Below are 10470 nucleotides of genomic sequence, written 5' to 3'. Positions count from 1 at the left end.
GGCTGGCAACACTACAGCCATGCTGCCGCCGCCGCAGCAGCAGCTACGCAGCACAGAAACTGGGTCAGGCCGGGCTCTTCAGCTGCATTGCCCCAGGAGCTCACAGTCCTGCCGCCCAGAGCATTGCTTTGCCAGCAGAGCAAGCAAGCTGAGGCTGCAGGGGAGAGGGAACAGTAGAGGAAGGGCCAGGGGCAAGCCAGGCAGGACGGTCCCACGGGGCGGATGTGGCCCACAGGCTGTAGTTTCCCCACCTCGGGCTTAAATCTTATCACTTTATTTTTCTGTTTTGAAAGAACTGAACAGACCTTAGTGTAACTTATAAGTTTATGCATGAAGGCTTTAGTCATTTTAGATTTTTTTTTTTTTAATTAAATGTTAAGGGACTTGTGTTATTCTCCCAGCAAGGCTCCAAGAGCCAGGAACAAAAAGCCTACAAGAAATTCAAAGCCACTGAACATGGTGGTTTACTCTCCTGACATCTGGCAACAGCTTTTATTTAAAGTAGAGTATCTGCTAGTCTGTTTGAATGCTACACCTTCTCAGAGGTGCAGGTGGGACATTTGTATTGTTCTAGCAGTATGCAGGGTAACCTCAACAATCAGACCTCCTTAAGTAACTCCTGTATTTGTTTCACTTGTCTTCAAACAAGTCTTTTCCTTTCATTGAAGAACTGACTCACGCAAAATCCTTCTGAAAAGTTGTCTGAAGACCACCCTTATTGACAATGTCTCAACTCCACTGAGCCAGTCTTCTTCCCATAGCTCTGCTCCTTAGGGTGACCAGATGTCCCGCTTTTATAGGGACAGTCCTGATTTTTGGGTCTTTTTCTTAAATAGACTCCTATTACCCCCCCACCCTGAATTTTTCCCACACTTGCTGTCTGGTCACTCTACTGCCCCTCCCTATAGTGAGGTTGGGTGTTCCAGAAACACAAGGATCATGATTCATTTGACTCACATAGGAGTTTGTGCAAGGGCAGAGGCTGGAAAATGCACCTGTATTCCCCTCCATGGTCCAGCACAGGCTCCCAGTTTGGGCTTCTGGTTCTTCAGCCGTCACCCTCTCGGAGGTAGAGACCCCTATCTCTTCCCCTCCTAAGCAGGGTTTTTCCAGACTGCATGGTTCCTTGCCTACACTGTTATGCCCAACAAGCTAGACTGCCTCATACAGGTTGGTGTTTGCGCTTTTGCTCTCTTCAAAGGCGATAAAATAGCATAAGTGCCCACTTAAGTTACCACACAGCTCATTCTAAGCAAGCACGTTTATTCTTAAGGTAAAAGCACTTCAGAAAATATGCTAAATAATAAAAACATAAATGCATGCTAATAAAACTTCCATGAGATCATCCCCCACAGGTGCTGTGGTTGGAGTCAGTCCTTGTGAGCTGAGGAGAAAGCAAAGGATTGTTAGGAGCAGAGCTGTGCAGGATTTGAAGGCAAGGCTGAGAAGTTAAGGATCATATGGATCAGGAACACAATCTCCTCCTTTTACTTTTATCAGAAAGGGGAAAAAAGATTTGAGTAGCTGCTCTTACAGCAGGGACACTAATCCATTGACAGATTATATTGCATGCCATGCTATATCCGATGCAAGACATGTCCTTTCTTCGACTTAAGAAATCACAACTTCCACAGGGCTGATTTTTTTAAAATATATTTAAGACAAAACATTATATACAATTAAGAACCATACAAAGTGTTACACTCTCCTTTTAATTAGTAAAGCAGTTCCATACAGAGATTGTCCAAAAATGTTTAACAGACTTGCACACAGATTTTTTGCTTAAAACTGGCAATAATTTTATTGATTGGCATTTATAGTAAGAAATGCTGTAGCCAAGAGCTGTTCTTGAAAGCTCTACTACTGCTCACCCCAAAGGGCTTAACACATGTTGCACTCAGGCCCTGATAGCCCTCAATGCTGTCCCCATCCCTGGCGAAGACTGCTGCTGCCTACGCATAGGTTGTGCTGGGACCTTGTTATAGCTCTTATGTTCTGGAGCTACTGGAAAGACAAAACTCTTCCAAATTTGCAGTTCAATCTCTCTCAATACCATGAGCACAGCATATCTGGATTAGAAGAAGGATCCGTGGGTCTTAAAGACCCTGAGATATGTTTAGGATTTACTTTACAACTGCCATTTTAACTAGCAGTAGCACACCCGCCAGACAGCCCAATACAAGATTGGCTTATCTTTGCATAAGACCTATAATGATTCTATAACGCGTCCACCACCAGATTACCCAAGTGGTTCCCCCCCCCCCACCTAACCAGACAGAGCATCGAGAATTTTGGTGCGAGGCCAGCTGTAATGTCACACTGCCATACACAGGGGGCCCCAGACTCAAATCTAACATTATTAATTACAAAAGACCACCCCCACACAATTTATTTAGCATTATCTTAAAAGCTAGACATTCAGCTCCAATACAAAATGAGTGTGGGGTATGAAGAGCGCAGAGGAAAACAGATTAGGGCTTAAGCTGATTTCAGATTGCAAGGCAGAGTTCTTCAGACCTGAAAAGAGGGAGGGAAAAAAAAAAAAAAAAAGTTGTTTTTTTATTAAAGCTTATATTATCATAAAGAATAAGAAATCTGAAAGGGAGAACCTGGCTTAGAGATCCCATCTGCAAACAACTAGTATAAACCCTAACAGGTTCTGGGCTTCATAGATTCTAAGAGCAGCTGCACCTCCAAAGTCACATGCCCAAGCTTCTCAGACAGTTTAAGGCACTGAATACCTCTTACCTGTTCACATTTGGTGTACTGCATTTGCTGGTGCTGTACATTAAGCCATTTGTTATCATTCACCAACTCAAAGCTGCTCCAGCACTGCCTGCCCCCCCCCCCCCCCCCACCCAAAAATGATGCCTTACAGTGACTGCTGTCCCTCTAACTCTAATGCAGTATTAGCCATCCCTCCCAGGAGATATAGCTAGACCATAAGCAAGGACTGGCAAATGTCAAATCCACCTCTCCCCACCCATCAAGAGAAAACACCATGGGGTCTGGTGACTAGCAGACCCTGTGACATATAAAGAACCCTTCTTTCCAGGTGCCAAGTGAAGTCATAAACCTTACAAAAAATATATTTTGCTTCAAAAGGCTGCTCTCTAATCCTTGGACAAGCAAGTGTAGTCTCCATATGGGCATGATATTGTTACCAGTGCTAAGAAATGGAACAATTTCAGGCCACACGCATACCACCTAATAAGCTAGAGACAGAGCTGCCTGTTTATCTTCTCCCTGTCTTTCTGCCTCAGCATGGCAAGCGTTTTGCTTCCTTCCCTTGGGCTTCAGCCTAAGGCCTGGTCTACACTGGGGGCAGGAAAATCGATCCAAGTTACACAACTTCAGCTATATGAATAACATAGCTGAAGTTGATGTACTTAGATCTACTTACCGCAGTGTCTTTGCTGCAGTAAGTTGACGGCTAATGCTCTCCCGTCAACTCTGCCTCTCACCCTGGTGGAGTACCAGAGTAGACGGGAGAGTGCTCAGCGGTCAATTTATCATGTCTAGACTAGATGCGATAAATCAACCCCCTTTGGATCGATTGCTGACCCTCGATCCAGCGGATAATGTAGTCAAGCCCTAAAGATCAGTCTAGCACCAAACTCACTTTGACAGCAAGAAACGAAATATCCATAACTTACCATATACGTCTGAGAAGCAGGTTAATTATCTGGGTCTACAAAAAGAGGATGACAGGATGTTAGCCTTCACTTCCAAGACGTTGCTGTGCTGCACAAATAATCCTCCCACCAATCACAACAATTCTAAACGCAGCGCCGGGAGAGTTCTATCACTCCAGCAGCCAGAGAGATGCCCTGTGATAAGCCACCACTGCTCATGCTAGGGGATTATGGACTGGGCCAGAAAATAAACTGACACCACACCCTCATCTTCTTGCCAACTGTCCTAAGCATCTTTGCTTAGTTCACCTAAACTAATCAGGTTTCCTCCTCCCAGCAAGCAGAAGTCACCTGGATTCCGTTCCACCCTGGCATCACAAGCATGACAAACAAATTCAAAGTCCTGGACCTTTTATTGTTGGTGATTATGTACCAAATATTTGGGGGGGGGGGGGGGGGGGGGGGGGAGGGGAAGGGGAGAGAGAGAGAGAGAGAGAAAGGCTACATCTACACTACGGGGGGGGGGGGGGGAGGTCGATTTAAGATACGCAAATTCAGCTACGCGAATAGCGTAGCTGAATTAGACGTATTGCAGCCGACTTACCCCGCTGTAGGGACGGCGGCAAAATCGACCTCTGCGGCTTCCCGTCGACGGCGCCTACTCCCACCTCTGCTGGTGGAGTAAAAGCGTCGATTTGGCGATCGATTGTCGCGTCCCAATGGGACGCGACAAATTGATTCCTGAGAGGTCGATTTCTACCCGCCGATTCAGGCGGGTAGTGTAGACCCAGCCAAAGAAACATAGGGAAAAGCCTGCAGACAGGACAGCAAAGTAAAAGACCAGGCTGAGGTTGAAAATGGTTTCTCTGACAAAAACTGCTCTTTTAATAACTTACCCTTTTTCAACAGGCAAGTTATATAAAAGTTACATCTAACATATCTGTTCAGGCAGTTTTTATTTAGAGAGGAGTATAAGGGAATAAGATACCATTAAGACACTATGATAACATTAAAGTCAGGTACAAAGTGGACAGGCAGCGGTTGTGCACACCTTCCCCAGAGCTCTGCTAACTGAGGCTATGTCTACACTAGCACTTTTGTCGATCAGGGGTGTGAAAAGAACACCCTGGACCAACGTAAGTTTCACCAACAAAAGTGCTGGTGTGGACAGTGCTATTGTCAGACCTAGCTAACACCGCTTGGGGGGGGGGGGGGGGGGGGGCTTAATTATGCCAGCAGGAGAGCTCTCTTCTGCCAGTAAAGAGTGGCTACATGGCAGACCTTACAGTGGCACAGCTGTAGTGGTACAGCTGTGCCGCTGTAAGGTCCACAGTGTAGATATAGCCTGATCTAATCTACAGCACCTCCACTATTCCAGAAATTAGTCTCTCCCTCTTTCCATTACTATCAGATGTTCCAATGCAGTGCATTCATTTACATGTTCCCTTTGGCAGCTAGAAACAAATTATTTCACTTGAGCCTAGGAAGAAGCCAAAGGTCTCTAGAACAAGAATTCAGGAACTCACCCTATTATATTACATTAAAAACAACAACCAACAAACAAACCACACTGGACTTGTGATTAAGCAGGCAAGCTGCATTCTCTGGCAGAGTGCAGGATCTCAGTAGCAACAGAATCCAAATCCAGTGTACAATTCCTGCGGGATGAAGTGAACAAGATGGAAGTAGTGAAATACTCACCCCATCTGACGTTCTTGGGACTTGGAAGGGTGCTATGCACCACTTTGCATTCATATGAATCTTTCCCATTAGGAGTGAACGGGGCATGCACCAGGCGCTGGAAAGTCCAGTCGTCACTGAAGGAAAGGTCAGACATTTCCATGGCATCCATCTTTACACCATTCTTCAGCAGGGTGATCTCAATGTTCGGGGGGTGGAACCCCTCCACATAGCAGTTCAGGACATTCGACTTGCCATCCTCCACTGGGTGGCGGGAGTACACATGTACTTTGGGGGAACCTGAAGAAGTTGAGAAAAGAACAGAGCTGAGTGACATCCTAGCTGCTGTAATTGTCTCCCCCCAGGGAGACTCCACCAGCTGTGCACTAATGACTCAAAGAGCCAAGCCAGGGCACAATGGAGCTTGCTAGAGTTTGAGCCTTTAAAGCTCTAGTACAGTAGCACCTCAGAGTTATGAACACAACAGGAATGGAGGCTGTTCGCAATGCTGAAATGTTATGGTTGTTCCTTCAAAAGTTTACAACTGAACATTAACTTTATACAGCTTTGAAACTTACTATGCAAAAGAAAAATGCTGCTTTTAACTATCTTAATGTAAATGAAACAAGCCCAGAAACAGTTTCCTTACTTTGTCAAAAAAAAAATAGATTTTCCTTAGTTCTTTAGTAGTTTACATTTAACAGTACTGTACTATACAGTATTTACTTCCCCCCACATCCCATCTCTGCTGCCTGATTATCTACTTCTGGTTCCAAATGAGGTGTGTGGTTGACTGGTCAATTGGTAACTCGGGTGTGGTAGTTTTTGGACTGCTACCCCAACGCGTTGGTATGTATTGCAATAAACGGGCCTTAGGCTTGAGTCTGTGAACTAAAATTAATGCGTGGGTGACTTTTTCCACAACACTCTTGAGTTCTACTGGAGCGCAAGCAGGACTGGCACTGCAGCACAATAAGGGCGCAGCTTGGTTTACATTTACAACATATCAGTCTAGCTATGTCCATAAGTGTGTGAAAAATCCTTAGCCCAATCAACATGCCAGCCACAGCTAGAGCCTCTACACTGGCACAGTCCCAGTGCAGACAGCCTTCGGCAACAGCAGCTTTTCTGCCAGCGTAGGACCAGCACCTCCCTGACTGCTAGGGTGACCAGATATCCTGATTATATAGGGACAGCCACACTATTCTGGGCTTTGTCTTATATTGGTGCCTATAACCCCACTCCCCCTTCCCAATTGTTCACACTTGCTATCTAGTCACCCTATTGCAAGTAGGGTCAGCGGAACCTGGCTCCTGCTGGCCCAGCCAGAGTCACGGAGGGAGGTGGGATCCCCACCGCAGCACCACTTCTCTGAGCACAGGCTACAGCCACACCAGGGCACCCTCAGTATGAACGCAGCCCTGGGGGCTCCCGCCGGGGGCTAAGCCGGTGCTGGGGCTCATCCAGCGCCCTCCCACCACCGCAGCAGGGCGCCCCGCTCCCAACCAAAAGCGAAAGCCAGGCGGGCAGCGCCATCAGGCGCCTTCCCGGAAAGCCCCTGGCGCACGGCCAGCCGGAGCCGCCCGCCCCAGCGGACTCCGCCAACAACCCAGCCAGGGGGCCGCGGGGCGCTGACCCACTCCCGGGCCGGGCTGTTGGGGAGGTGCCCCCGCCCGGGCCAGTACAGGACTCGGCGCACCCCGCGCACCTGAAGCGGGAGTCGCCCCCAGGCTCGGAGCATGGCCCGGCTCCCCGGCTAAGAGCCGCCCCCGCTGCCTGGCAGGACCCCCCAGCTGGCTCGAACACTGCGCGGCCAGGAGCCGGTCTCAAGGCTCACACCCCCACCCCGCGCTCTCGGCGCGGCACGGAGCGGGTCTCACTTGTGGTTGCCTCCAGGCCGGCGAGACCGAGCAGCACCAGCAGCAGCACACCGAGACCCCGTGCCATGGCTCCAGCTACACGTGCTCCTCCGCGATCACTCTCAGCCAACTACCGCCCCTGTGCCCCGCCAGCGCCTTTTATACCCTGCCGGCCTCGGGCCAATCACAGCGGGGTGAGGCCTCTCGCATCACTCGTCACCAGGCAGACATGCCACTGACAGGTTATCCGAGCGGAGAGGGGCTTTCCAGCGCGTGCGCGCTCCTCACAGCAGCCCCTCCCTCGGGCTCCAGCTCTCGTTTCGCTTTCGCTTTCCAGGCTCCAGTCTCGGAGCAACTAGCGCGGGCCCCTCTCGCTAGGGCCCTTTGTGTAACAACCTGGGCTCGGCTCTGGTTCCTTACAGCGCCTCTCCCCCAGCTGAGATCCTGCTCAAGATAATAGTTTCAGCGCCTCCGCCGCCTCACCTGCCGCTATCTCCTTCTCCACCACCTGCAAGTGGGATTTCTGCAAAAACACCCGTTCCCCCCCACGCCGCGTCCCCACCACCTTACCTAGCCTCGCTCAGCCACAGTGCTCACAGCGCCGTGCACAGGCGGTCAGTCTCCTTAGCCCCTTTTACAGATGGGGAGCTTGAGGCTCTGGCTGGAGCCCTCCTTTAAAACCCCGTAAAGTAGAGGTGGTGCCCTTGGTGGTCACAAGTTCAACAGAGCAACAGCACACAGCCCTTCCTTAAGGTTTAGGGCATCCATGGGCCAAGGGCCTGTCCCTTTTCTGGATCAGGAAGAAGGCCCTGAGCCAATTTAAAACCAGGTTATTCATCCAAAAATCCTTTCTTTGTCTGATACAGACTAACATGGCTACCCTTCTTTGTCTGGTAGTTCCTGAAGAATCCAGTGTGAACTAGTGTATGTACACTTTTCTGGGGGTGTCTTCAAAGGGCTGGTAATAGGAATGACATTAATGTTCCCTCCTACTGGAGAAGGTACATACAATGCCACAATAACACACCATAACTGCATTTTTAATACAATAGACCCCAAAGGTATTAAACCTAATTCATAAGGTATAACTTAATTCAGTAAAGTTTATCTTAATTCCAGAAGATTTGTCCAGGGTATTATCAGTCTGTCACATCCAACATTCCTGCAGTATTTTTACTGTTAAATTACTGATACATCCACAGACTTAACTCCAGTTTAATTTACTTTGTATCTGGAAATATAAAATAAGATTCATCATTATTGTTCCTATTGCCGTGGGGGGGTTTATGACAAATTAACTAAGTATCACATGACACTGACATAGCTTCTAGCGTCTTCCTGTGTGGTTTACTGGTCGCTTGAGTGTGTGTGTGGTGTGAGGTTTGTCATTCCCTGCAGCACAGAATGTTACCGGTGCATGGAACTGAAAACAAACAAAAAGAGAGAAAGAGAGAGAGAGATTCTTAGAAAATAGAGTAACAAAGAACCAGACTCAGCCCTCAGTTATACCCAAGCAAGCCCCTCATCAAGAGCATAAGGTCACATGGTTACGAATGAGGGCAGAATTGGGCCCCTGTTTTTGTTCTTGTTTTTTATTTACATTTATTGGGATTTGCTTTTAGCTTAATACATTTTGGTCCCTCCAGACTAGCCAAGATTGACCCTTTCAGGGAGTGACAGTTACTTCCTGGTTTCCCTGCTTAGTCACTTATTTTTCCTAATTGGTGAAGGGGGATGTAAGGTTCATGGCAGAATAATAAAAATCCTCTACTCATCCATTTTTAGTTTCTAGCAGAAAAATTCTGTTCTTTTTGAGGTCGTGGTCCATCTGCCTTTACCAGAGCAGCATAGCTTGTTCCCAAACAGCAAGAGTCTCAGATTACAGAGCCTCCCTTTTCCTGGCAACAATCAAGATTACAGCCAACTCAATACAAGGCAAGGTTTCTCAGGGTAAGCCAGCCTTTCATCTTACTTCCCTATATTTCTACCCCTTTCACTAAAGAGATCACTTTTACCAACTCTTATGAATTGATTGAAAGTCTTATCATATTTGGGTTTCAAGTGCCAGTCATGTGAATATGCAAAAATCTCAACTTTTTCATTTTTTAAAGCAAGTTTCTAGCCCTCATGGTTGTGGAGGTAAGTTTGAAAATGTTGCACAAGGCAACGTAAAGGCTCAGAAACCAGAAGCCAAATAAAAAAAAACAACCCTACTGTTACTATTTTTTAAAAGTCTTATGATTTTTAGGCTGGTCTAGTTTTCAGCTGACTGACTCACGATTTTTGACCACTTTGGATTGGCAAAACTATAACAAGTGCCACATACTCCCAACTGAGTCCTGGTAAAAACATAGGTGCCTCCTTTTCACCCACAATTAGGGCACGTCTTCACTACCCGCCGGATCGGCGGGTAGCAATCGATCTATTGGGGATCGACTTATCGTGTCGAGTGAAGACACGATAAAATCGATCCCCGATAACTCTGCCGTCGACTCCGGAAATCCACCACGGCAAGAGGCGGAAGCGGAGTCGATGGCGGCGCAGCAGCGGTCGACTCACCGCCGTCCTCACAGCCAGGTAAGTCGACCTAAAATACGCAACTTCAGCTACGCTATTCACGTAGCTGAAGTTGCGTATCTTAGGTCGCCCCGTAGTGTAGACCTAGGAATACATAAGAACGGCCATACTGAGTCAGACCAAAGGTCCATCTGGCCCAGTATCCTGTCTTCCGACAGCGGACATTGCCAGGTGCCCACAGGGAATGAAAAGAACAGGTATTCATCAAATGATCCACCTCCTGCTCCTGTTGCCCATTCCCAGTTTCTGGCGAACTGAGGTTAGGGATACCATCCCTGCCCTCCCTATTCCTGGCTAATAGCCATTGATGAACCTGTCCTCCATGAATTTATCTAGTTCTTTTTTGAACCTTGTTATAATCTTACCCTCACAACATCCTCTGGCAAGGAGTTCCACGGGACACAGTTGTGCCTTGTTAACCCTGGCTAATCACCTTTCTTAATGGTTTGAGTTTGATGGGCAGCACCAGAACAATGTTGGCAAGAAGCTATTTTGGTTCCCGAAAAGGGCTGTACAGCACTGAACCAATGCCCTAATCTGGTGTTAGAGGAACTGTGCTATAGGGGATACCACTTCAAGTAGAGACATAAAACCAACATCCTGCTCACTTGGACTATTAGGGATCCCCCTATTACTTATCACAGAGGTTAGTGGGTCAGCCAGAGCTTTGTGACTAAATTCAAGGCTATTTACATTCTGCCCCATATAATTTCAGTGGG

At 47.6% G+C, this 10470-nt stretch overlaps 1 protein-coding gene across 1 annotated transcript; it reads right to left on the bottom strand.

Moving 5' to 3' along the window:
• Positions 1-1637: 1637 nt before the first annotated feature.
• Positions 1638-7310, bottom strand: B2M (beta-2-microglobulin). Its single transcript, XM_054042038.1, has 4 exons — positions 7196-7310; positions 5337-5615; positions 3657-3691; positions 1638-2517 (listed from the first exon to the last, which is right to left on the bottom strand). The coding sequence occupies exons 1-3, from the start codon at positions 7260-7262 to the stop codon at positions 3678-3680; spliced, it is 360 nt and encodes a 119-aa protein (XP_053898013.1). The 5' UTR covers positions 7263-7310; the 3' UTR covers positions 1638-2517; positions 3657-3677.
• Between the last annotated feature and the right edge of the window lie 3160 nt (positions 7311-10470).

This window comes from Malaclemys terrapin, chromosome 10, assembly GCF_027887155.1.
Source record: "Malaclemys terrapin pileata isolate rMalTer1 chromosome 10, rMalTer1.hap1, whole genome shotgun sequence".
Classification (NCBI taxonomy): Eukaryota; Metazoa; Chordata; order Testudines; family Emydidae; genus Malaclemys; species Malaclemys terrapin.
The sequence above is the reverse complement of the archived record's forward strand: the minus strand, read 5'-3'. Positions and strand labels throughout refer to the sequence as shown.

What these genes read in the sequence shown, in the direction of transcription:
- B2M (XM_054042038.1), bottom strand. Translation starts at nt 7,262, where the DNA reads ATGGCACGGGGTCTCGGTGTGCTGCTGCTGGTGCTGCTCGGTCTCGCC. An exon ending in CGGCCTGGAGGCAACCACAA is followed by an intron (nt 5,616 to 7,195) that starts GTGAGACCCGCT and finishes CAACTTCTTCAG; the next exon opens with GTTCCCCCAAAGTACATGTG.